The sequence below is a fragment of the Talpa europaea genome, assembly GCF_964194135.1.
Source record: "Talpa europaea genome assembly, chromosome: 2".
NCBI classification, from domain to species: domain Eukaryota; kingdom Metazoa; phylum Chordata; class Mammalia; order Eulipotyphla; family Talpidae; genus Talpa; species Talpa europaea.
The window spans coordinates 80,197,936-80,224,669 of NC_140068.1; the positions used below are offsets into that span (position 1 = coordinate 80,197,936).

General features: G+C 39.7%; 1 protein-coding gene across 3 annotated transcripts; it reads left to right on the plus strand.

Moving 5' to 3' along the window:
• Positions 1 to 2,491: 2,491 nt before the first annotated feature.
• Positions 2,492 to 22,935, plus strand: ELOVL5 (ELOVL fatty acid elongase 5; the record flags this gene model as incomplete). 3 transcript variants are annotated; one of them, XM_084227720.1, is made up of 7 exons in its annotated part: positions 2,492 to 2,549; positions 5,776 to 6,045; positions 16,105 to 16,178; positions 17,611 to 17,782; positions 19,394 to 19,518; positions 21,509 to 21,643; positions 22,792 to 22,935. In XM_084227720.1, 7 exons carry the CDS (start codon positions 2,492 to 2,494, stop codon positions 22,933 to 22,935), a joined length of 978 nt encoding a protein of 325 aa, XP_084083846.1. The 3 variants fall into 3 exon arrangements, with proteins under 3 accessions (XP_084083846.1, XP_084083847.1, XP_084083848.1); XM_084227721.1 differs by having other exon boundaries at positions 5,776 to 5,963; positions 16,101 to 16,178; XM_084227722.1 differs by lacking the exon at positions 19,394 to 19,518 and having other exon boundaries at positions 5,776 to 5,963; positions 16,101 to 16,178; positions 22,792 to 22,910.
• Between the last annotated feature and the right edge of the window lie 3,799 nt (positions 22,936 to 26,734).

Consider the following 26,734-nt stretch of genomic DNA (forward strand, 5'->3'; position numbering starts at 1 on the left):
TACTGTAAAGTATCCTGAAATTGGCTAAAGAACATATATACTTCAGTATAGCAAGCCAAGGAGGAGAAGCCACATTAAATAATAATTTAGTTAGTAAAACTGATTTTGCCTTTGCCCCTGAAAGTTAAATTGTGGTTATTTCTGTAAGAATAATTGCCAGGAAGGTTGAAAAATATGCCTCCTAAATATGGAAAATATTAAATTCTAGTGAATACACATATGAAAAGTTGCTTAACTACCCTCTAAATGTAAATCTTAAATAGGAGGGAAATGTGAGATTCTAAAATCATAGAAGATTAAGGTAAGTCTATTAACTACTGAGATGAGACTATCTGTAAGATTTTATTAAGTGAAAATATGCAAGCATTCTTCTGTATATCTTTTATCACAGTCAAGTATAAAGTTGGCCCTTGAACAATACAGGTTTGAACTATTAGGGATATACTCATTTTTTTTTTCCAACTAAAAATTAATTTGTTGGTTGTTGATGGACATTTCTTGATTGATATGTTTTGTTTTTTACTACATTTTCTCTTAAGATTTTTTAAACATTTTCTTTAAGAATATAGCATATGATACATATAACACAAAATATGTGTTAATTGACTGTTACTGGTAAGGCAGCAAGCTGTTTAAGATTTTGGGGAGTGAAAAGTTATACATGAATTTTTGAATGTGTGGGTAGGTATGGGTTGGTACTAATACCATGCCACTTCCACTCCTGTTGTTCTAGGGCCAACTGTACTTACAAACAAGATATCATAAGGTTTTGTGAAACAATATTCTTTCTCACTGGGGGCAAAGCCCTCTGACTATTGCGATTATTTTAATGCTGAGTTGATCATCCTCTAATGGATTGAAATCCACAATTGTAAAAACATCCATTTGGCATGATCCCTTTTGTGCTTAAAGTGAAAATGTGCCTGGAAATATACTCAAGAAATGTTATCATTAGTTTCCTTCTGAGGGGCATTTAAGGATTGTGGTTTTTAGAATACTTGAATTTTCACTTTAGACACGAAGAATTTCATTTTTTTTAATTTTTTTAATTTAAATTTTATTTTTATATTCCCCATACAATTACAACCCCCTTATTTTGACCCCAAGCCCTCCTTTCCCCGCCCCCCACCCCCCATAGTGTGTGTCTGGTTCATAGTTGTTTGTTGATTTTGACTTTCTTATAGTTATTCCTTTTTCTGGTCCCTTATTTAACTTTTCTACATTCCTGCTATGAGTGAGACCATCTGGTATTTTTCTTTTTCTTTCTGGCTTATTTCACTGAGCATGATCCCTTCCAGCTCCATCCATGTTGCTGCAAATTGCATGTGTTTATCTTTTTTGAATGCTGAGTAATATTCCATGATATATATGTACCACATCTTCTTGATCCAGTCATCTATTTTTGGGCATTTGGGTTGTTTCCAAAGCTTAGCTATTGTAAATAGTGCTGCTATAAACATAGGGGTGCAGGTGCTCTTTGGAATTGATGTTTCTGTGTCCTTTGGGTAAATACCTAGGAGTGGAATTGCTGGATCATATGGAAGCTCTGTTTAGTAGGTCAAGAAATCTCCACACAGCTCTCCATAGTGGTTGGGCCAGTTTGCACTCCCACCAATAGTGCAGGAGAGTTCCTTTTTCTCCACAACCTCGCCAACATTTGTTGTTGCTAGTTTTTTTGATATGTGCCATTCTCAGTGGTGTCAGATGGTATCTCATTATAGTTTTGATTTTCATTTCCCTGATGACAAGTGATGTTGAACATTTTTTTTTATATGCCTGTTGGCCATTTGCATTTCCTCTTCAGAGAAGTTTCTTTTTAGCTCTTCTGCCCACTTTTTGACTGGATTATTTTCTTTGTTTTTGTTGAGTTTCATCAGCTCTTTGTAGATTTTTGTGATCAGTCCTTTATCATTAGTGTTGTGTGCAAAAATGTTCTCCCAGTTGGTGGGGTTTCTCTTTGTTTTGGTTATTGTCTCTTTTGCTGTGCAGAGGCTCTTTAATTTGATACAGTCCCAGCTGTTTATTTTTGCCGTCACTATCACTGCTTTGGGTGATGTAGACATGAAGAATTTTAAAATACTGAAAGTACCAACCAGGGGAAACAGTCTTTTCACTGTGTCTGGTACTGGTCTTCCTCTGTTTGTTGGTTCATGCCCAGATGGGATCTTCTCCCGTCTGCCACCTTTCAATCTAGTTTCTCCCCACTGAGATTTCGGCTTCACAAAAAGGTTTTTTATGGAACTGAGAAAAGAAGTTCGGAAAACTGGCACTTCATGTATAAAGTGAATTCACGGGATTGTGTCTTTTGATTTTCAAATTAGACCTAGCCCTTACTCTTTGTGAGCTAGGAAAAAATGTTTTAACATGAGCAACTTAACCTTATTCATAGCATAATCTTTGTATAGAATTTGTTATTTTATGAAAAAAAGCTGTATGAAAAGCATTGAGTTGAGATTAATCAATGTTTTTTCCCCCATTCATAGGTTTTAAAATGGAAAATTTTGATGCATCACTTAGTACTTATTTCAAGGCATTGCTTGGCCCCCGAGGTAAGACAGTTTTTGGTTTTGTTTGCCCTCTCTACCCTCCCACTGCCCCACATCACTTTTAAATATTGCATGAAGAGATTCTAGAAAACATTGGTATTTTCTGTGGTGAGGCTAATGCTTTGTCCTGGATAGTGTGGGCTTGGAGTCCTCTGCCGGCCACTGAGGTGGTGCACTGTTGCCTGGTTGTTGGAGCAGAGATACAACTTCTGTGACCCTCTGCTGACTTTAGCTGGAGATCAAATTATGTGGCAGTGCTGGTAGCCTGAGAATACTGTAGAATTCGCCCTTATCAGTGGTTTGTTTTCCTCAGCTCTTGTGAGTAGCTCTAGCTGAAACTGGTTGCCAAAAATGCACTGCTGCACTAGGAATTTAAAAACCTCCCTTTTTACGGTTTGAAGGACTTTTTAATTCCTTCATGTTGGGTCATGAAAATGAATAAATACATATTCCTGAACTCACCTTTCATATAGTCTTTTATTATCTCTCAGGTAGTAAATCAGCTGCATATTGTCTTTTTTTAGTTTCATTTATAGTTTTGTTAGTGTCTTTATAAAAAAGGAATTTTTTAGGTTGACCAAGTCATAGAACAACTATGAGGGGCTTTTGAACAGATGAGAAGATCTTCATTTTCACTCATAGTTTTTAAAATACAAAAAAAAAAAAAAAAAGTAGCTTCATCAGTTAGCATGACAGATAAAATGATGTTTGATACTATCTGTGATAGGAGTGAGGGCATGAAGAAAGTAAATTGGTATAACCTCTCTGTGGAGGGTAGTTGTGTCTTCCATTGAAATGAAAATACACATCCCCCTTGGGTCAGCTTTTGACTCCTGAGAATACCCTCCATTTGAATTTGACAAGTTATGCAAAGATGTGTGTAAGGATGCTCCTTCTAGCATTGCTTATAGAGATTGGAAGTAATCTAGACACCCGTCAGTAAGGGGTAGGTTAAATGAGTTAGTGTACAGCCAGTGGACAAGAACAAGTTCCATCCATCTATATGTGCCTATGTTGGGACAGCACTTTACTTACATCAGCTTTAGGGGACAAATCCAATTTTAAAGGATTGAAACAATAATAAAATTAGCTTATATTACAAGGCTGGCAACTCCTGAGTTATTTCAGGGGTTCTATATTAGTCAAAAACCTGTTCTTGCCATTTTCTACTTTGCCAGCCTTCGTGTAGTAGTAGCTCTGTCCTTAGCTTAGGTCTCTTCACCTTTCATAGTTGTGGGACAGATGCAGTAGTTTAGGCAGCACCTCCAAGAAGAAGAAATTATTCGTTTGCATGGTTCTAAAAACAAGGAATCTCTTCCCAGGAATCCTTTACCTAATGTTATCTTCTTAAATCTCAGTGGCCACATTGCTTCACATGGCCATGTCTAAACCAGCCACCATAGAGTGGGTTAGGACTACTTTGACTGGCTAGATCGCTAAGGATTTACCAGCAGGGCATGGGGCCAGATAGCCTGGAGGTACCTGACAGTGTAAAAGTTGGTAGGATACTTGCTGGAATGGAAAGATGAAGACTTATTTATTTTTAGAGTTATTTTATTTACTTATGCATACAGGAGCTGGGGTGTACGCCAGTATGGGGCGGGGTAAGAGGATTTACCAGAGACAGAGTGGGGAGCAGAGAAGGCAGATCTACTAAAATACACTGCTGAGGGGAGCAGCAAGCAAGACAGGAAAGGTCTGCTGCCCCATGTGGATAAGCTCCCTGGCCAGATATCAAACTAGCGCTGCAGTGGCTGCAGGTAGCTTCATAGTGCTAAGACTTAACCCCTTGTGCTAACAGGGAGGCCCAAGACCTATTATTTTTATAAAATTTGAAGGCAAAGTGCAAAACTGCTTTATGTAAAAGGAAATGGGAAATTTGTGTGTGTGCGTTTATTCTGAATATGAATAGGTACACAAACGTGTGATAATAGTTGCAAAGTAGGAATTTGTTTCCTCAGAATTGATAGCTTAGCTGAGAACAAAGGTGTTAAGAATCCCCTTGTTAAATTCACTGAGGCCAGCCACTTTCCTGAACACTTCTAAGAACTTTAGTTCAGCAGTACTGACAGTAACACCCACCACCACCAGAGCAGTGGAGAGAGGGTGGGAGGGCATCTCCCTCTGAAGCCAAGGGAAGAAAGAGAAACGCTGGGAGAATCGAATGTGTGAAAGAGAGGAAACTGCCAATCCACTCCCCAAGTGGATGTATTAACCTTCCCTTGTCCTTTGAGGTCACAGGGAAAATACTGGAGAAAATAGCAAAGTGATCTAGGTATCAGCAGACTGTTCCCACTAGCTGCTGCTTTCTCAGAAGATGCAAAAAGACCTGCACATGTCTCTGTGCTCCAGAGTAGGGTTGATAAGACTGAGGAACAAGTTTTACGGACTAGCCATAGCAGGATGCAGAAGGGAACATGCTGCAGAGGTGCTTCCTGGGAGTCAGCCAGAGGATGCAGTTGAATCTTACCAGGGGACAGATAACATTTAGGGGATATGACTGCCAGGGACTTTACCCCCATCCAAGGAGAGGGCTGTCAGTTTGCTGCTGGCTACTACTTGAAATCAGTTTTCTTCTTCTTCCTCTTGCCTGCCTAGGAAAGGAGGAGGGAACAGGGAGTTCTCTCCTATATCAGTGACCCTTCTCTCAGGCTTCTGCTTAAATACTTTAAATAGTCACTTATCTGACCATTGCTGCTTCACCCTCACTTATAAAAAAATTCATTTCTCCCCGCAGCTCTTGGCCATTGCATTCATAGCAGATGCTGCCATTCTAATCAGTAGCTATCATTAAGCTGACTAAATGGCACACTTCCTCTGAGTCTGCACATGCTGGGCAAACTTGCTGACACTTGGCTGAGATGTAGGACTTCAGAGTTCAAAGACTGCTGTTTCTAGAGTTTCATCATACCATGCATAATTTAGCAAATCTGCTTAGTAAATTCTATTAATGGAAAGTTCAGCTTTCTCCTTGTTTTCTTTATAATTCTTTGGGGGATTATTTTTTTCACTTTGCAAAAACCATGAATAATATACACCTTGTTATTCAGAACATATTATAAGAAGCTTCACCTTATAGGATATGTATTGAAAAACTCATGTTTCCTCTTCTAGTTGCTTTATTAGCATTAGGAAGTTTAGCATAGGTGACTTATAAAATCATAGTTACTGAATTTTTAATGTTTGAAAAAAGTTGTCACTAAATATTTTTTCTTTTATTATTTTCCAGACACCAGGGTAAAAGGATGGTTCCTCCTGGACAATTATATACCAACTTTTATCTGCTCTGTCATATACTTACTAATTGTATGGCTGGGACCCAAATACATGAAGAATAGACAGGCGTTCTCTTGCCGGGGAATTTTAGTGGTGTATAACCTTGGACTTACATTGCTGTCGCTCTATATGTTCTGTGAGGTAGGTCAAAGCTTAACACGTTTCCTCTTACTTAAATGGACTGATTTTGGTGTTGTGTTCCTAAATGAAGAAAAGCAGCTGTGTGGGGTAGGGAGAAAATTGAGAGAGTAAGTACATTAATGCATTTTCAGTATGTTTTAAAATTGATTTTTCAAAATGCCAGAGATGTTTGTACAGATATGCCTTCCAGAATATCTAAAGTAGAAGTCTTTGATATTGATTCTGTTATGTGTTTTATATTGTTTTAAAATAATTTTTAGAAATAGTCTAAAAGCAAAATACAGAGTGGGAAAATAACAAAATATGAAAAATCTGGAGCATTTTATTAAGCATTTAATACATGTTTTATTCTTTATGGAGGTGAGGGAGGGAGAAAGAGGGTGGTACTTGTTTGGTATGTTTTGTGCTAAGTTAGTCTCTATTCAGATCTGAAACTAAATAGCTTTGAGATTTGACAACTTATTTTTTAAAGCTAAAAAGAATGGATAGTGAGGTCTAGTTTAGTATTTGAATGGTCTGTGTAAGTTTAGGCCTAAATATTTCTTTCATATAACTAGAATGCTGAAAATGAAGTTTGATCTCAAAGGCAAATGTAGCTTAAATAAAAATGAAAATCAGAATCAATGCTTACATCCTTCCTATTTTGCAAGTTTTTATTATTTTTGATAATAAAACTGCTAAGGCTAGAAGGGGTAGGATAGCTAGCTGCCTCTAGTGATGAGCACAATTTGGACATTTTTAGGGGGAGATCTATACCTTTCAGGCTTATAACAAAGTCTCTGGAATGAAGAATTAAGCCATAATAAAATCAATACCTTCAAGTATTCTATTTAGATTTTAAATCTTTTATTATAGCTTTAATTCTCCAATGAGTGCTTAAGACAACAATAAAGGAAGTAATGGAGGGGAAGTAGTGTTGGTGTTCAAAGGAAAGAATGAATTCTCCAAATCAGCCTTGGGCTATGATGGTGTCTCCCTGTGGAGACATGCATGTCTGCATGTGGTTACCTTTTGGGGTGGGGGGGGGGGAGAGGAGCCTGGTGAGAACACTGTATTTGAGTGTTACAGCTGTGGGAGTTCTGCATCTTATTCTTCCATGAGTATTTCATTAGCCAAGGAAAAGATTTTATGACTAGCATGGTAGATGCTACTATCATTGCTTTAATGTTCAACAGTCTATAAAAGTTTTTACAACTCCTCTTTTACTTTTTTCTGTCCTATTCTAGAATGAAGGCAGTTTAATTAGCCTCCGAGATGGATATTGCAGGACTGAAGGCAGGGCCGGTGCACAGCAGTGACTCCTGGGTCCAGCACTGTGCACATCTCTGTGTTCAAGGGACACAACCACAGCGGGCTGTCAGGTCTTCCAGAGTGAAGTATTTACCTTCCCATAATTGATAGTGATAGAGCCATTTCCATAGGGAACTTTGATAGAGTTTATTATTACACATAATATTTAGAGAAAAAATATTTAAGTCTCATAGAACTTAAGCATCTGTCTTGAATATTTTTCAGGCCCTAGAAATATGTATCTGTAACTTCATTAGACAATACCCTAATAAGGGGGGAGTGGAGAATTGCTGTATAAATTGCTGCTGCATGCATATGAGTGAATTTGGGGCTGGTTCTGAAAACACAACAGAAGGTATTTCCTTGCTAAGTTGATAAGAGCAATAGAAGACTTTGAGTAGTGTATGTGCACTGAATATAGAGATTTAATAATATAGAAATAATATAGAAGAGGAAAATAACATTTAAACTCAAGATTTAGAGCACATAGAAAAATAATAGATAAGGAAACTGTAATTCTTAAATCAAGTTTCTAAAAATATACCCAGGTCACATAAGCCTGAGTTGAAAATAAGCCCTTAGTACATACAAGTTAGAGGATATTTACATTTGATTTTTACCTGAGTTCTTTTTCTGTACTTAGATAAACCAGTCAGTAATGCCATTTTAACTACCCCTTTTTTTTTTAACTTAATGTTTATATTCCATTGAATACTAAAACACATAAGAACAATCAGTGGAATTTTACCAAGAATGAACTGAGATCATGAAGCCAAATTAGCTCTTCATTTCATAGAAATCCCCAAGAGTTAAGGCCATTTGCCTGTGGTCTCACAGGCAGCATGGTCATGATTATTAGTCTCTATTTACCCTCCTGCTTATCTACATATTTGGGTCTAAAAGGATTTAAAAAATAAATATGTAGTCATTGATATTTTAGTTTACTTAATCTTGTGCTATGAATTTACAGCTGCCTTGGCAAGTTCTAGGTTAATACAAATAAATCAATTAAAGGATACCAAGAGAAATCTTGAAAGAAGGAAGATTAAAAATAAAGAAAGGGGAGTCACTGAAATCTTAAAATTACTAGAAGGAAAATAACCAAATGACAATTTTAAAACTGTAGAAAAAATTTGTTTATAGTTTATGCATTGGGTAGAAAGAAAACTTAAAGGTGAGAAGTGGTTTTGCTCCTGATTATCTTATGAACTTAGTGTTTATTTCCAGGAAAAAAGGTCATAGATCCCTGACCAGAAGTATATTTGAACAGTGGTATGTTTTAGATGGAAAGTATGAGATTTTATGGCAAGGTTTTAGCTTGTTAAATTAGGTGTTGTCTAAGAACACAATGGGAAAGGCTTAGAAATAAAATTTCAAGATACAGCAGAGAAACAACTTAATTTGCATTAGTTACACAGCTTTTTAAATCTTTGCGCACATAGCAAACATAAGCCCTTTTATGCCTTGAGAGTTAGGGCATATTTCATCTTAATAGAAGTTCCACATGTCTTTACCCTTGTCTCCAGATTGAGTAGGTATCACTCTACCACAGGATACCATACTGTAGCTCTTCCTCATTATGCAGTATCTAATTCAGGAAAGTACTCAAGACATACTTTTAAGTATGGCCTCTCCTCCCTCTCCATGTCTCCTTTTGGAGCTCCTGTTAGACATGGGCTGGGCATCGTCAGACTGCCCGAGTTCACTCATACTTTCAATTGTGTCTACTTGCTTTTTTCATTCACTTCCTTCATTTTTTTTTTCTTGAGTCAGTGTCTTTTTTTAATATTTTATATAATTCTTACATCATTTTTCATCTTTGTACAATGTATGCATTTTCATTTTGGTTATATTGCCCATATCACTTCATTCATTTTTAAAATGACTTCTGCTTCTGGAAAATCCACAGCTTGCTTTTCATTCTGTAACATGGAAATGTTTGGTTTTTTCCTCCATGGTTTAGCTATATGACTTACCCATTTGCTGTATTGCTTTCAAAGATATTCTGTAAAAAGATTTCTTTAACTCTTTAAAAACGGTTTATCCTGTGTCCTTTGTTAGCATCCCAAACTAGTATTGTTGGTGTCATCTCAGGTAAATGTGTCTTCCCTAAATAAAAGGAAAAGATTTTTTAAAGGATTTGAATATAAGGTAACTTACTCTTTTCTGAATAATTTTTTGGGGAAAACTTTACCTTGCAGTTATGCATCAGTGATACTGGAATTCTTTGGTATTTTTCCTGTAGCATTTCTGGGTGTATGGATATTATATGGGATATGATTTTGCTTTTATTCAGCTTGCCAGAATCAGAAGTCAGTACTTTGTCCCTTTGAGTCTTCTTTTGAAGATTTCCGTTGCTTCTTTATTAGAAAGATGAAAGGAAACAAGCATTTGGTGATCTGGGTGTTTGTGCTGCTTTAACCTCTCTAATTGTTAAGTTGATGCCATTTGGGCTTCTCCCCAGCCACCTGATAAGCACTTCCTCCCAGGCTTTGGCTTTGGAGGTCCTTGATAGAACCACAGAGCAGTTACTTTGGAAACATAATATTCTAAATGGTCTTGTTTTTCTTTCCCTTCAGACTTTCCTAAAATAGATACGTTATTGTGGGAAAAAAGGATTTGGAAAAACACTTAAAAGATCTGGCAATTGATTGTTGAATTTTATTTTAAAAGCATTTTGCTTACCAAAATACTTTGAAAAAGCTATTTACTATCCCTCCCAAAACTCCCCTCCATTTAGCTGAAGTCTTAGAGAATTTGAAATATTTGGTGAGATGGGTACTTAAAAGAAAAGCTTGATCATTGCCTCGAATACTTCTTGCTCTTAATTCCCATATAATTAAAATTCTTTCCCTAGAAAGAAACGTCTCTCAGGGAGTAGAAGCACCCCATTCTGTTACTTGCCCCATGGTTTATCTCTCCCTGCCCTGAGAGAATGATTTACATTGAGGAGATGGGAATGAATGATACAGCTTTCCTCTCAACCTCACACCCAGGAATGAGTGACTTTTGGAAAGAGGAAGCTTTGGCAGTGGTCCAAAACCATACCTGACTTCTCTAAGCTGACTCTGCAAACTTTTGGTAATGTGGTCTTGCCAGATGATCTAACAAACATGTCGCCATACAAATCCTCAAGCAAACTTCATCTGCAAAGCATGAATCAGTAGGTAGGCTAGAAGACTCTTTAAATTATGCAAAGGATGTTCTGGGTGGCGCTTCCAAATATACTAGGGGAGTAACAGACATAGGCATGGGCCTTTGAGCACTGAAAGCAGATGTGTCAGCGATTTGACCAGAATCATGGCAGAGGCATATACTACATAGTGCCTTTACTTTGCCAGGTACTGGACTAACTCATTTAAAATCCATCATAATATCACTGTTACCTTTCCAAGAGAGAAAATTACAAGGCATTCAGTGCTTCAAATCATTGTGCAATAATACTGCCTAAAAATGCTAAATCTTTTTTTTATATATAAATTTTATTTTTATATTCCCCATACAATTACAACCCCCTTATTTTGACCCCAATCCCTCCCCTCCCACCCCCTAGCCCCATAGAGTGTCTCTGGTTCATAGTTTTTTGTTGATTTTGATTTTCACTTTCTTATATTCATTCATTTTCCTGGTCCCTTATTTAAGTTTTCTAGATTCCTGCTATGAGTGAGGCCATCCGGTATTTTTCTTTTTCTTTCTGGCTTATTTCGCTGAGCATGATGATCCCTTCCAGCGCCATCCATGTTGCTGCAAATTGCATGTGTTTATCATTTTTGAATGCTGAGTAATAGTCCATGGTGTATATGTACCACATCTTCTTGATCCAGTCATTTATTTTTGGGCATTTGGGTTGTTTCCAAAGCTTAGCTATTGTAAATAGTGCTGCTATAAACATAGGGGTGCAGGTGCTCTTTGGAATTGATGTTTCTGTGTCCTTTGGGTAAATACCTAGGAGTGGAATTGCTGGATCATATGGGAGCTCTATGTTTAGTAGATCAAGAAATCTCCACACAGCTCTCCATAGTGGTTGGGCCAGTTTGCACTCCCACCAACAGTGCAGAGGAGTTCCTTTTTCTCCACACCCTCGCCAACATTTGTTGTTGCTAGTTTTTTTAATATGTGCCATTCTCACTGGTGTAAGATGGTATCTCATGGTAGTTTTGATTTGCATTTCCCTGATTACAAGTGATGTTGAACATTTTTTTTATATGCCTGTTGGCCATTTGCATTTCCTCTTCAGAGAAGTTTCTTTTTAGCTCTTCTGCCCATTTTTTGACTGGATTATTTTCTTTGTTGTTGTTGAATCTCATCAGCTCTTTGCAGATTTTGTGATCAGTCCTTTATCATTAGTGTTGTGTGCAAAAATGTTCTCCCAGTTGGTGGGGTTTCTCTTTGTTTTTGTTATTATCTCTAAAAATGCTAAATCTTGACTTGAGATTTTCCCCCTAGCCAGTAAAGCCCCCATAAAATATAAAATGCATATTTTTTCTTGGGTAAGTAGAGGCAACCTAGTAAGAACCACCTCTCAGGAATGAATAGCAAGAGAAGAGGACTGCTAGCCTAAGAGGGCTCAGGGTAAAGTGCCAGCCATACCTGTGTCAGGTTGGCTGAGGACAAGCTGTTTCTTTGTGCTTTGTTCTAAATACTTCTCTACTGTACAGAGCCTGTCCTCATGGTTTAATCAAGAGTATGCCATTCAGCTGTAACCCAAGGGTGCTCCTAGTCATAAGGAGAAAAAAAACATTTGTGGTCACGGATGTGAATTTTTCTTAATGGATATTGTTATGCTCTGGACATGAAAGATTTGACATTCAAAATCACATGACTTTATCTTACAATGACATTGCCAGGATTGACCAGCTATACACTCAAGGAAATAGGTAATTTTTGCTTTGGAGTAGCTGATGGTTAATTTTAAATCAGACACTGCTGAATGTAAAGATGCAGCTAATGATCTACTACTTTTCTTCATAGAGTATCCCCATTGTGGTCCAAGGATTCAAAAACAGACAAAGGAGGTCAAGGAGATTGGAGCTGCTATTTGAGATTGCATTTGGCCCAAGAGCCAGGGCTCCTGGGTGCTAGTCTGTCTATTACCAAGCAAGCTTTGTGACTGTGGGCCACCCACGTCAGTTCGCCTTTCTGTTTCCTTACTAACACGTTGAGTTTGTACCAGGTCTCAAAAGTAACATACTTGGGGATTCACATAGAAACAAAGCTGTGAAAATATCAGCCTGCCACATTCTTGGTGTAGTGTTGCTTTGAAATGTCCCTTAGTTCCTGTGATAGTTGAATTTCATTATGGATAGTCTTTTTTATTACCTTTTACTCCATTTCTGCATAGGGGTCAGTAACCAGTCAGCTCATGCAAGCCCTTATCGCTAAAATCAGACAGCTTCTTTCGGTAATGGGTGTCTTGTTGCTCTGATTATCTTGGGGTCCTAGGGTAGATGGCTGATGAAGGCCACATTGGATGATATTTTTGTGCTTATACTTTAACGGTTTCAGATGACTTTCTTTCTTGAGATGCCTTGGTAGCATTCCAGAAAGTACCATGGAAATGGTTATCCTGCTGAAGGTTATATCTCATTTATGGTTAAATGTGGTATTAGATGAGAAAAGTCATCTCTCACTATTAGAAATGGTTCATTCCACAAACTGCTTCATCCAGACCTATCTGGGATTCTTGCCTAAATTTTCTTCTTTGAATGAGAAGATACGTAAACCACCAGTGGTTATTGAATTTGTCTCATAGGGAGAAATGAAAGCTTCTAGGTAAGCTTTAATTATAGCTCTTCACATGCTGCTGGCCTAATTAAAGTTTGCTTTACTCCAAGGAAGGAGAAAGCACATATGGTTAGCAGTGGTGCTGTTTGTATCTTGGTTACGTGGAAAAAGCCATGGAGTCTGGAAGGGTAAATAATTCTCCCTCGCTTGCTCTTGGAGTAGCCAGTGGCACTGGGAACTGCGCAGGTAGTGGCAAGCTGTTTGTTGTGGCCTGCCTTTTCACTGAGGTAGTCTTTTGAGCTGATTCTTAGAAGCCCAAGATAGAGACCTGTCCAAGGTAGAGACTGTTAAGCCTCCTGGCATGATGAATTTCCAGGGAGCTGACCAAAGCAGCATTTTGGAAAGAGGCCAGGCTTGAGCCCTGAAGGGAAGTGGTGGCCAAGGTGACTTTGACTTGTCTTGTCTCTTCAGATGTCTTCCTCACAGGGCTGGAGGAAAGGCTGGCCTTCATTTTGAGAGCCTCTGGGGTCTGTTACTGTTTTCTACTGATGGAGGATGGAGAAAATAAAACCCTATACTGGCCCATTTTGGAGGACGTGCTGAGAATCTTAGATGAATGAACTTTAACTCAAGTGGCATGTTTCTCATGGGTAAAATATTCCAACCCTTCTATATAGCCTAGGATATTTGAGAACTGAACTTTCCATATCCCAGTTGACATTTGATGAGGAGTGGTTTGCCTCTTGTGAACAGAATTGAGATGCATTCAGAGGCATTCATTAAAATATTCTTGCTTTTCACTTTCTCTATTTGCAAAGCAGAAATGAACTAAAGCTTTTTTTTTTCTTTTTCTTTGCTACAAATAAAACATTAGGCCTAGATTTGGGGGATAAAAAGCAGTACCTTGAACTTTGTCATTAGTTTAGCAAATATTTACTCAGCACCTCTTGTGTACAAGTCATTGTGCTGTATTCTGTGGATGCGGGAGCCAGCCAGAGACCTTACAGAGGAGCTTAAAACAGACCCATGAACAAAAGGCTTAAAGAAGTATGTGAGCAAATAACTACAAACCACGGCAGGGTGAGCTTAGAGGAAGCAGAATAAACTTTAGGCTGGAGGCTAATGGTTGTACTCACAAAAAAGATAGAATTTTAACCAAACTTTGAAGGGTAGATAGGATTTTAAGAGCTGGAAATAGGGGTTCGTGGGTACAGAAAGTATTTCAGTTGAAAAGAATAACAATGATCATTGCTAACCCAGAGCTCATCCAGTGTACCAGGTAGGAAAGAAAACATTTATGCATGTCCTCTCATTCGTGCCTTCGGGCAACTTCTAGAGGTGGGAGTATTGTTTTTACCCATTTAAGGAGTGAGGAAACAGGCCTAAGGAGACTGAAATGCCTTATTCAGAGTAACCTAGCTTAATGTGGGGAACTAGGATTGAAAGTGGTTGTGGCGAGTGCCCAAACCTACATTCTTTACCCTTGGTCTCTGGGTAGAGGTTAAGGAAAGTCTACTGGACAAGGGAAAGGGCTGCCTTCTGACAGACATGGGAGGAGAGCAAGACAGTTGCAGAAGTGTGTGTCTACCAGAACACCGTGCCTAGGATTAGGGCTTCAGTCTGAAGGCAGTGATGAGTCATTGAGGGTTTTCAAGAGAATTCAGCAGTGGGAGAGGCACAAGGGCCCAGGGGAGTGGTGAGAGGCAGCAGTGATAGAGGGCGTGTAGCTACGGGGAAGTGGCACTGAGTGACAGCCTGTGGTGTGTGTGCTTGCTTTATACTTCAGCACTGGGAAAGTTCACCCAAGCCTAAGTTGGAGCTATTTAGCCTCCAAGGTTAGAGGGTATTTCATACAGGGATTTTTCTTCTTTTTTTCCCCCCCATTTCTGGGAGAAGAGGCAAATGGAAAATTTAGGTTAATTAGCTTAAAGAATTGAAGCACTCTCTTGGATTCCTTCTGAAAAAAGTTCTAAAAGAAAGACTTATGTCTTAGAGTCCCTTTTACTAGATTTAAGACCCCCTCAATCTGTGCTTACCTTTGAGATTGAGGCACCTACAGGAGTAGAGGGAAGAGTGTGTCCTCTTCCCCAGGAAGTTAGTTCCCTTGCTGTTACCCACCCCCACCATGACAGTCATGAAGGTAATCACCGGCATCTCCACAGGCACTAACATGCGAGCCGTTCTTGTCCTAAAAATAGAGCAGCCAAACCAGGGTGTCTCAGGATACCACAAGCCAGAATAGTAGCAGGAACACAGTGATGGTAGGTTCCCAGCTAGAATGGGAACCATGGCTTTAAGTTAGTGGTTTTCAAACTGTCGGTGCAGCAGCTCACCTGTAGAACGGCCTGTTAGAGGACTGGGCTTCACACTCAAAAATCTGATTCTGTAGGTCTGAACTGGGGATACTGTACGTCTGAGCTTACATTCCAATTCTGGGGTCCCTTCTGTGACACTACAGTGGCCACTCTGCTGCAGGTGAATTCCGAGGTGTGGGCATTTCCTTGGTCTGCAGAGGAATGAAACAGCAACAAGAAATGAAGATGAGGTTTGACTACATTGTCCCTAGGTCTGCAGCCGTGGTTCTTAAAGTGTGGTCTCCACACTAGGAGTCTCATTATTACCTGGGAACTCATTCAGACTCAGAATTCCCTGGCCCACCCCAGATCCACAGGGTCAGAATTATCCCATAGATTCCTGCTTTAATGTGCCCTTGAGGTGATTCTGATCTGCACACTCAAATTTGAGAAGCAGTAGCTGAGAGAAAATCTAACTGTGAGATAATGATCTTCCCTGAGGTGGGAGGTAGATGGGGAGCCTGTGATTGCATCTGTCAGGGTACTTGTGATAGTACCAAGGGAAGGTTTTAGAGAGGAGCAACTTGGTAAAGTAGGGCCTGTGAATATGACAGCGTGGGTCCACCCCTTATGGAATTGAGGTCAAGCCGTTTAAACTTTGCCTTTGTTCACACTCCCTTATCATGGTTTTCTACTTTGGCAGACTTGCAATATATAGCACAAGCTCAGTTTTCACAAATTCTGAAACTAATGAGGTTGCATTGAATAGGGCTTTAATGTGGTTCTGATATTGTTGGTGATTGGCTTTTTTCTTTTTTTTTTTTTTAAGTTAGTGACAGGAGTATGGGAAGGCAAATACAACTTCTTTTGTCAGGATACACGCAGCGCTGGAGAAGCTGACATGAAGGTACTGTCTCATATTACTTTTTATTACATCATACAAAAGAAAATGGCCTATAACCTTACTGTCCAGATAATGCTTGTTGATGTTTATTTTTTTTAAAGATTTATTCATTATGCATACAAGAGCTTGGGTACAGGCCAGAGATGCAGGGGGGTGAGAGGAGTCACTAGAGACAGAGTAGGGAACAGAACAGACAGACTGGATGAAATACATTGCTGAGGGGAGCAGCGGGAGAGACAGGAGAGGTCTGCTGTGCCATGTGGGTAGCTCCCTGGCTGGCCAGGGATCGAACTCGCGCTGCAGAGGCTGAGGATTGCCTCATCGTGCTGTGCTTAACCCCTTGCGCCACCAGGGAGGTCCCCGTTGATGTTTATAAAAGTCAGTGTGTACATCTGGTGTGAAAGTTTAATTAACACAAAAGACATAAAATAGGAACTAAAATTTCTCACTGCAAAAGTCAGTCCTGCTGGGGCATCCTTGGTGGCACAGCAGGTGAGCACTGGGCTACGAGGCTGCCTGCAGCCTCTGCGGCGCCGGTTCGATCCCTGGCCACCAGCAAGGGTCCCACATGACGCGCAGACCTCTCCTGCCGCATCTGCTGCTCCCCTCAGCAGTGTACTTCAGTCCTTCTGCCTGTTCTGCTCCCCGCTCTGGCTCTGGTGAATTCACTCACCCTCCCGCGCTTCTGACTGTACCCAGTGCTTGTATAAATAAATAAATAAATAAATCTTAAAAAAAAAAAAAAAAGTCCTGCTAATAATTTTCAGGAGAAAAATTGTAGTTATTAGTATCAACATTATTATTTTTACCCTATTTAAGGAGTGAGGGAACTGAGGTCCAAGGAGATTGAATTGCTATATTTATGTAAACTGGGTCATAATGTCTTAAATGCTTTATTTTCTGAGTGACCTCTGAGTCATGATCTTTAGATTCTGACTTCCCCTCTTGAGTTTTTTCTGTTTTTAGTAAGACTGTGGGGCTCAGCTCAGCATCAGCACCTCTTTAGCATTTAATTGGGCAGTGACCTGGTACTAGAAGTTGACTCCTTTTCTTCTTTGCCTGATATCCTGTTACCTGCCCCATTCCAGCCCCTGAAATCAAACGTGCTTTTCAATAACTTTTTCTGTGCTAGTGGCACTGCAGGTGCTTCCAGAAGGAAGAGGCAGGCTTCAGGGTTTGGACTTTGAATCTCTTGTCTTTTGTTAGTTTTGAAGGGTTCATAGGCTCTTCTAAAACTTTACCTGTTGTCATTTGAAACCTCTCTCCAATCCATGGTCACATAATCTGGTTAAGGGTACTTGTAGAGGGACCAGAGCTTCTACCTGAAGAATTTTAGGATGTTCAGAGCACTTGGGCTTCTCTTACTTTACATGGGATTCTGTTAAAACATGCCAGGGTGATATTCAAAGAGACACCAATGTTCCTTTCCCCTTAGATTATCCGTGTCCTCTGGTGGTACTACTTCTCCAAACTCATAGAATTCATGGACACCTTCTTCTTCATCTTGCGCAAGAACAACCACCAGATCACGGTATTGCACGTCTACCACCACGCCAGCATGCTGAACATCTGGTGGTTTGTGATGAACTGGGTCCCTTGCGGCCACTGTAAGTCTAATGTGGGAAGGGGCTTTGTGAACAGGTTCAAGCAGTGAGGCTGAATGGAATGACTTTTAGAGAAGGTGCTATTTCTATAGATTTCTAGGTTAGGCATTTGAACTTTGTACTCAACTTGCTTCAGCTGTAGTTTGTCTAGCCCATGTACCCTGTAAGCTGACAAAACCTTTTCTAGTTTAGTGAACATCCTGTCCTGATTTGGCAAGTGAGGAAAATAGCACGTTCCCAAGCCTGGGGCATATGAAGAAAGAAACGGAACAGTGTTCTGCCATACAGAGGAGCATAGAAGTCATTTCTAGCCTTAAGTCTCTACAATTCGGAAGATATTTGACTAACGAGGGCAGGCCAGGAAGAGGGACTGATTGCACAAGTGCCAGAGAACAAAATTATGAAACACAGCGGCACACTAGGGAAGTCTGTACATTTTCTGATATGACTCTTATGATCCATCAAGCATGTTCAGCAGGCCATCTTCTATAGCAAACACCAAATTTTGAAGTAAATTCTCTAGGAAGATGGGCATGGCTTTTGGAAAGCTTGTGCTCTGAAGTCTGTTACAATTTTCAGAGATTAAGATTTCAGGTTCAGGGTGGGAATTGTTACAACTGTCCCAATCAAAATTCCTGTCATCCACCATGACCTTTGGTTTTATTTATGTACATATTTTTTCCTAGGCTAGCACTGCTCTCGATAGGGATGTACAGTCTTAGAATTTTAGGGCTAGAAAGGACTTTCCAAATTCAGCTGCTTTGAGTTTGGAAGATAACAGACAGTAGAAGGCCCCTCGCTAGCATGTCTTTTCCCTACATCACACCTCATTGCTATGAATTAACTAACTTAAATCTCTAATAGAAACTGCCTTGTTCCATTTGAAGACTTCACAGAACTTGCAGGATGGCAGATATTTACTAGTCCTACCTGCCCATGAGAGACAGTGGACATGACTTGTCCAGACTCATAAAGTATGACTGTGCTCTACTGAGAGCCACAAGCAGCAGCTCATTCCCTGATACCAGCTTAGCGTCCACATGTGGAAAAGCCTGAGAGATACTTTTGTTTGGCTGCTTGCTGTAGGAGAGGGCAGAGACTAAAAAGAACTGGTGGTCCTACTAGAAACTAATGTGATAAAAAGTGAATAAGAAACTGGACTGTAGACTCCATTTTAATAAAAACATCACCTTAGCCCTGCAATCCTGGTGCAAAATTAGGAGGTAATTTCAAAGGCCTCTAAACCTCAGCAGATGTGTAGACACCAACTTTGAACATCTTGCCCACTGGCTATCTTCCCCAAGTCTTCAAGGCTTGTAAGGAAAAGTAGCCATCTCTGCAAGTCTGGCAATGAAGCCTCCAGGTGCCAGAGCGGGGCTGCTGTGTTAGATGTCTACCTGGCAGCTACAGCTGGTCTTGGCCTTGAAGCGCTCTGCCTGCCCACGTGGAAACTGAATTCTGGTTACATACCCGTGCAGTACTTACTGCTACACTGTGACAGCCCTTGTTTGAAAGCATCTTTTTTTTGGATTCAAAAAGAATCTTAAAATTGTTTTTAATCCATTATGTATAAAACATTGATACATCGTCTTCTCCAAATCTTTGTTCCTGCAGCTTATTTTGGTGCCACACTGAACAGCTTCATCCACGTCCTCATGTACTCATACTACGCCCTCTCATCTGTCCCTTCCATGCGTCCCTACCTCTGGTGGAAGAAGTACATCACTCAGGGGCAGCTGGTGAGTGTTGGCCTCTTTCCTTAGGACTTGCTGCCTCCCTGGCGTTATTGTTGTTCCATGGCATCTAAGATGTGCCGTTTCCACCCTTTATCATTTGGTGCTAATTAAACTCAAAGTAGGCAGAGCATGGAATTTTCTTAATATTAATTGCTGGAGTAACAGTGCCCATGGGCATACTGAATTCTAGAATGAGTGCTGGAATCTAATTTCCTGACTTCAAATTGTCTTCTTTGTCCATAGTTTATGCACAATGTGCACAGGCCAGAGTGCATATGGATATAAATACAAGTTTTCTAATTATAATCCAAAATCCAAGGTGGAAAGTGATTAACCAGGATGCTTGGGGCTTACTAGGAAGTGAGGATATTTGCTGAAGCAGATGCCCTGTGACCTCTCAGACACTGGGTAGTAGAGCACCTGCTTCAGGTGACAGCCCCCTTCCCAAGGTTCACCAGTCCAGGCCACCCAGAAACTGCTCTTGGTGCGGTTATTTCTAATCATCTCTCCTTGAGCTTTTGTTTGTATAGTATAGACCCTTGTTCTCCCCTTGCGAATTTCTTCATGACGTAATTTTTTTTGAGTCTACTATGTATCAGGCGCTCATGCTAAGTAAGCAGCTTTGCATGTATTTTTCTAGTAGCTTCATTTCATTATTGTCCCCTTTATATAGATTGAGGACCCTGAGGGGCAATAGGCCAAAGCTAGCTGACTAATGTCCAAACCCTTCAAGCCCTTAGCCCTGGCTTTACCTTAATATTTTTTTTTCCCCCTTAAGAAGCCAAGTTGATTTAGATCCCTCCAAGTCAATTGTTGGTTTTTCAATATTTAAAAATAGCCATCTGGGAAAAACAATCTGAGACTACCCAAGCTACATGTTTGACCTTTCATTATCATCCCTTTGCCTGCTGTTACATGGTCCTTGTGAATTTTTTCTCACCCACCTGTGAGGAAGGATGATTGTTCTTTAGCCTTGTTTAGCTTGAGGGGAAGTGAGGCAGATACTGGTTTACTCTATACTACATGGCTCTGTGGCTGCAGAACTGAAAAGAGCACTGGGAGAGTTGGTCTCCCTTGAGGTAGAAATGGCACCCAGTTTGCCCAGATTTTCTAGTTAATTCTCAACCTAGAATACTTACCTTAAAGGAGGCTGGGGAGGAAGAAAAAAATAATAGCACCAAACCAGTTCTCTATATGGAAACACTGGGAACTGGACCAGAATCCTGTGGGCGGAACCCTGCCCTATTATTCCTGATAGCCACACCTTATTTTAACATTGTCCCTGGATCTCTCCAAGCAGTTCTACCTGCTTTTCAAGATTTACTCATCAGAAATAATTTATGGATTTAGAATTATATTCCAATGAGTTTGAATCTACTTATCAGCCTTCACCAAGCCAAAAGGGTACACAGGGAACAGGAAAGTGTCCAGTGGGACTTTCCAAGTGCACATCCCATAGTGACATCATTGGCGTCCTTTGAATGTACACCCACACCCTTCCTTCCTGAAAAAGAACTATCCCAAGTTCTATTGCATCTCCATATACTCTGTCCCTGAAGTTTTTCATGGTTTTTAACATGTCCCCCTAGCTTTGAGATATAATGGACATGTAACATTATAAAGTTTAAGGTGCACAACAATGGTTTGGTATATGTATATATTGTGAAATGATCACCTCACATAGTTAACAATCCTTTTTTCTTGTAGTGCAACTTTTAAGATGTACTCTTAGTAACTTTGGAATACACAGTATTAACTATTCCCTGAATTTTACAGAGGGTGGTTTAAGTAGCTTAAGGGAAGGGGAGGAGGAGACAATTTTCAAGACAAAAACATAGTTTAGGATAAATTAAGTATGCTTTGTGTTTATGGTGCCTACAGAAAGGCTAGTAAGTGTTAATCACAAACTGGGGGTTGCTGGATAAGGAGCCCACCTGTCTCCTTGTCCCTCGGTTGTCAGTGTGCTGCTCAGCTGTGCACTCTCTTCCACCAGCTTCAGTTTGTGCTGACAATCATCCAGACCACCTGCGGGGTCATCTGGCGGTGTCCATTCCCTCTCGGTTGGTTATATTTCCAGATTGGATACATGATTTCTCTGATTACTCTCTTCACAAACTTCTACATTCAGGTAATTCTTTGCATTTGGGTTTTAGAGCCTTTTCAGCAAAAAGCCCCTGTCTATTCATTTAAGGGGATTGTGTGGAGTCCCTGTTGTGTGCCAGGCACTGAACTATAATTTAGCCACACTGACAGGGCAGACCCTGCCTTCGGGATGGGAGAGTTACTGCTAATGTAGAAGATAAAATCCATTCCACACCTCCAGGATTGTTCATCTAGTTCTAGATCTAGGCAATGGAGGCCTTGGATTTAGATGGTAAAATCAACACTGTTCAGCAGGCACCAGAATTCCTGCCTTCATGGTCTGTGGCAGGCAATTTTCAAAAGTCTCATAACCCCTCTGAGTTTAACTTAAATGTCTGGAAAAATTCCTAGTACAGTCCTCACATAGAGCTAGAAAAATGTCATTCTGTCCCACTTTTCTTATATATCCACCGTTCAAGTTTGAGGGCTCACTTCATCCCCAAAAGTGTACTAGAATGTTGAGTCCATTTAGGGCTAAATATCTCTGGGGGTGTCTGATCACTTTTCTTCCACTGTGAGTTCTCCTGCCTCAAATCAATCTGGATGATATGTGTGTCTGGTTGGGGCAGAGGCCAAGGATGAGGAGTCAAAGTCCAGTTGCCCTAAGGAGTCATCTGAGGCCTCAGCCACATTCCCCGCCTCACCCTGCCTTTTACTTTTCCTTACACCATGATGGGGCGTGTGTAATTGAGTTCTCATACTCCTGGGCTGGTGGTTTATGCCACACTTCATACACTTACCAAGTAGGAGGGAAGTTAAAGGAATTGGACCCAACAAAGCTGAAATCAAACTTACAGAAAGGGCTGAAGTAATGAGCAAAGTTTTAAAACAAGGGATGTTAGTGGCAGGAGAGACTTTATAAAAATGGAAGAAATAATTTGACCATGTAACCCCTAGCCTCTGCTATCTAGAAGCTGAAAGGAAAACCTGAGTAAAGTGCAATTGAGTTGCAGCCCATGATCTAGTGAACTTAAGTGTGAGACTAATGCCTCAAAAAATGAGTGAAATCAGTGGGGTGAAAGTTTTCATTGTTGCTTGACTACAAAGGTTACTTCTTGCTAGCACTGGTCACAAAAGGTCTGTGATTAGGGATGCACTCCCTCCCATGCTCCCATCTACCCTCATGCATTTCAGACTTACAACAAGAAAGGGGCCTCCCGGAGGAAAGAGCACCGGAAGGAACACCAGAACGGGTCCGTGGCTTCTGTGAATGGACACACCAACAGCTTTTCCACCCTGGAAAACAATGTTAAGCTGAGGAAGCAACGGAAGGATTGAAGTTAGAGTTGAAAGCCTCCAAACCACGTCGTCTGATTGTAAGCACAATGAGTTGTGCCCGATGCTCGTTAACAGCTGCTGTAACTAGGCTGGCCTACAATAGTGTGATTCATGTAGGACCTCCTTCATCAGTTCAAAACCCCTAGAAAATGTATGCAGATTATATAAGTAGGCATAAGATTTTTAATATTTCTGGGCTCTCACCGACCCCTGCGCTAGACTGTGGAGGGAGTATTATTGTAGTATAAGACACTGCTGTTGCCTTATTAGTTATAACATAATAGGTGCTGAATTGTGATTCACAATTTAAAAACACTGTAATCCAAACTTTTTTTTTTAACTGTAGATCATGCATGTGATTGTAAATTTGTACAATGTTGTTACAGTAGAGAAACACACATGCCTTAAAATTTAAAAAGCAGGGCCCAAAGCTTATTAGTTTAAATTAGGGTATGTTCCAAGTTTTTATTCATTTTTAATAGCTCTATATAGAAAATCAAAGACTGTCATTTATGAAACTAGCGTGTGACACAGTTTCAAGTGACTTGTAGATGTGAAATCAGAATGGCACCTTTGTTTTGTAATATTGGCTTTAAATCAGGCAGCCTCAAATCTAGTGGAACAGTCAATTAACTTTTTAACAGATCATATTTTTTTTATTTTGAGTGCCACTATTAATAATGTAAAAAAAAAAGTGGGGGGCTCCAAAACAGTCTTGATGAAATTTAAAATATATATTTTTTGTCTTCAAGATTTAGGATGTGGGTAGGCCATTTTTCATTTCTGAAGTGCTAAGTGTTTTTATACAGGAAACAAAGTCCATTTTGTTTTCCACTCATGAGAGGATATATATACACTTTTCAAGAGATAATTGAATATTTACCATTTGACAGAGTCCCACAGATGAGCGATGGGGAATGGGTCCAAATTTGGATTGATTTCTGTACTGCTATCTGTTTTGACATAAACTTTCTTATGGAATGTGCCTAGTTTACCAAAATTAATAAAGGCAGGAAGGAGAGTGGGGGTGGACCTTAAAACATTTTAAGGTAAAATTAAACAGAGCCACAGCATAAGAGAACTGGGAGAATGGATAGAGATCATTTGTTTAATGTAAATCTAATAGCATCTATAATTTTTTTTCTACTTAGAATCTAAAGATTTGTTTAGAACCGCTTGTTTAAAAATAGACTGGCTTATAAAATCTTGTCCTACACCCCTGAGGCAGTGGTTAAACAGATGACTTTTGGGTATGTCATTTTCAAAGTGTTGGAATTTAGCCTCTGCAGAACTTCTCCATTGGGGACATTCATGGAACCACTCATGACGCATTTAAAAGCTCATTGACAATGTATAAACTAATTGTTGGTTTGATATTTATGTAAATATCAGTTTATCATGCTTTAATTTTGCACATTCTTATAGGGAGCTGACAGCTCTTATTCGTCTTGTGGGTTTTCGGTTTGGAAGGAGTCACAGCATCTGTTTACATTTACCTTATCAAATCTAGAATGTGTATATTTGTAAAATGTATGTCTTCCTAGGTACTAGTTTGCGAATGTCTTTACATATTTCAATACAAAAACTAATACCATTCAATAGTGTGCTGTCAAAGTGTGCTTTAGCTCATCTGGATATTCCCACACTGTTAATAATGTCTAAACATTAATCATTAAAACATTTTTGATTACCTGTGCTTTCATTTTACCTTTTATATGCTGGTAATTCTGAAAGATGAGAAAAAAAATCCACTTTCTTCACCTTTTCTGAACTCGCCTAAAATAGATGTAAATAATTAAATTTGAAAGGTTTTGTTATTGCTCAACAGAGGGCTTTACAGTTTGTCACTTATCTAAGAGTGAAAGAACAAACAGGTAAATAAACAAAATCTGTTGTAAAATTATTTCCATTAAGTTGCCTTGACTGAAACAGTTTATACTATCTTTCAGTTAGAGAATTGAAATTTTTATTTTTTCCTAAAAAAAAAAAAAGGATGAACTGGGTATCTTAAATTTAGTTGACTCACAAAATCCTAAGTGGAAACAAAGATTATGTTACAGATCTAACTGGTATGTTATTCTGGTAGAGCACCTCATGACTCTCTGGGTTCTCATCTATGAATAGGGCGTTGCAGGAATGTTCAGGTCCCTTATATCTCAAATTCTGTGTTTCCAAAGTAGGACTCTGACTTCGGCCTATTTACTTATAGCGCCTTGCCCTCCCAAGACATCAGACAGAACCTACCGTCTACACATCTCTAAGGTGAGACTTTAAACACACAGTATATAAGACAAAGGATCCTGTACCCAGTACAACCTGGAGAGCATAGGTGACCTGCCCAAGGTGAGCATGGTGCCAGCATTCACATGGGCTCTCTTCTTCAAAGCAGAGGGTAGCCATAGAGCTCACTCTGCAGACCTTTTCAGCTGCATGTGCCCACATCTTGCTGGCCATTTCCTTTCTAACCAGGGTGATACCTTGCCTACAAGCTATATTACTGTGATTTCAGATTATTTGGAAAGTACCCATTATCTAGTGAAGGTTTTCAGCGAATGGATTAGAACTGTTAGGAGCATCATTCAGAGATCCCCAAATAGTAAAATATGATGTAAAGCTTTGAAAATATTTAAAGAGCTGTATATACTTAGCATACTACTACTTTGATTTTCTGATGCCATTGAGTCAAAGAAACTACCCACTAATTAAAGTTAACGCCAAATAACATATGTAAATAAAAAATTTTCAGGGGAAAAAAATCATTTTATATTCATAATTGTTTTTAAAAACTAATAATTTTGACAACTACATAGCAGTTACTTTTCAGCATCACAATCAGACTTCATAGTGTAAGCTTCTCTGAGACCCTCAAGAAAAACTGGTTTTGGCCAAGGGTAGGTATATACAGTTCCTCAGAAATGCCCTGGTTCCCTCAACCCCAGCTTGTAATTCTCCGACCTGTGCCTGTTTTGCTCTAGGCAAGTTGTTGGGGGGAAAAGCTGAAAAGATCCCTCACTCTGGGAAAAAAAATCTAAATCATGGTAACTATTCAGAAGAAAACTACCAGGGTATTGAAATTGAGTAATCTCTCAGGCACTGAGGTCATTTTGGGACATGAATGAATATTGTGTTTTCACTTATATGGTTAAATTGGTAGTTAATATTCTCCCAAGATGTATCTCACTGCAAGTTTCATGCCTTCCCTGGGTAATTATTTCTCTCAGCTTCCTCTGAAGAATGGCCCTTCACCAGACTGGTGTAAGCCCGATGCCTGGGCTGACTTCTGTGAGTATTCAAAACCCAGCAGTTCCCGCTGCCCTCGACTGCCGAAGAGGCAGTCTCTACCTTGATTTCATTTTAGCCTTATGGGGAAATCTCTGAAGATTTTTTTAAAGTGACCAGAATCCGAATTTAAGTAAAATTTAATTGTGAACAGTCATACCATTGTCAGCTGTGGACAATCAGGTCAACAGTTGCTCTTCATGCACTGCAGTTGCACATCCTGACTGACAGCTGGCTGGCAGGGTCCTTTAATGAAAAGAAAGATCTCTTTCAGAAAGTATAGTGGGTGCTCCGTGTTCTCTCACTGCATTCTGGGAGAAATAATGCAAGTTCTAGACTGCCATTCAATTCTAAGGAACTTGAGGATAGAAGCAGTCTTGTTTGTGCCTACAGCAAACATGCACTGATGGCCAATAAATGTTTTGATAAGTGAATGAGAGTACGCAGGAAGGATTAGACAATGTGGTGGGTAGTAGGCAAAACAGTCTTTCTGGCAAATTAGATCTGAATTTAAGTCCCA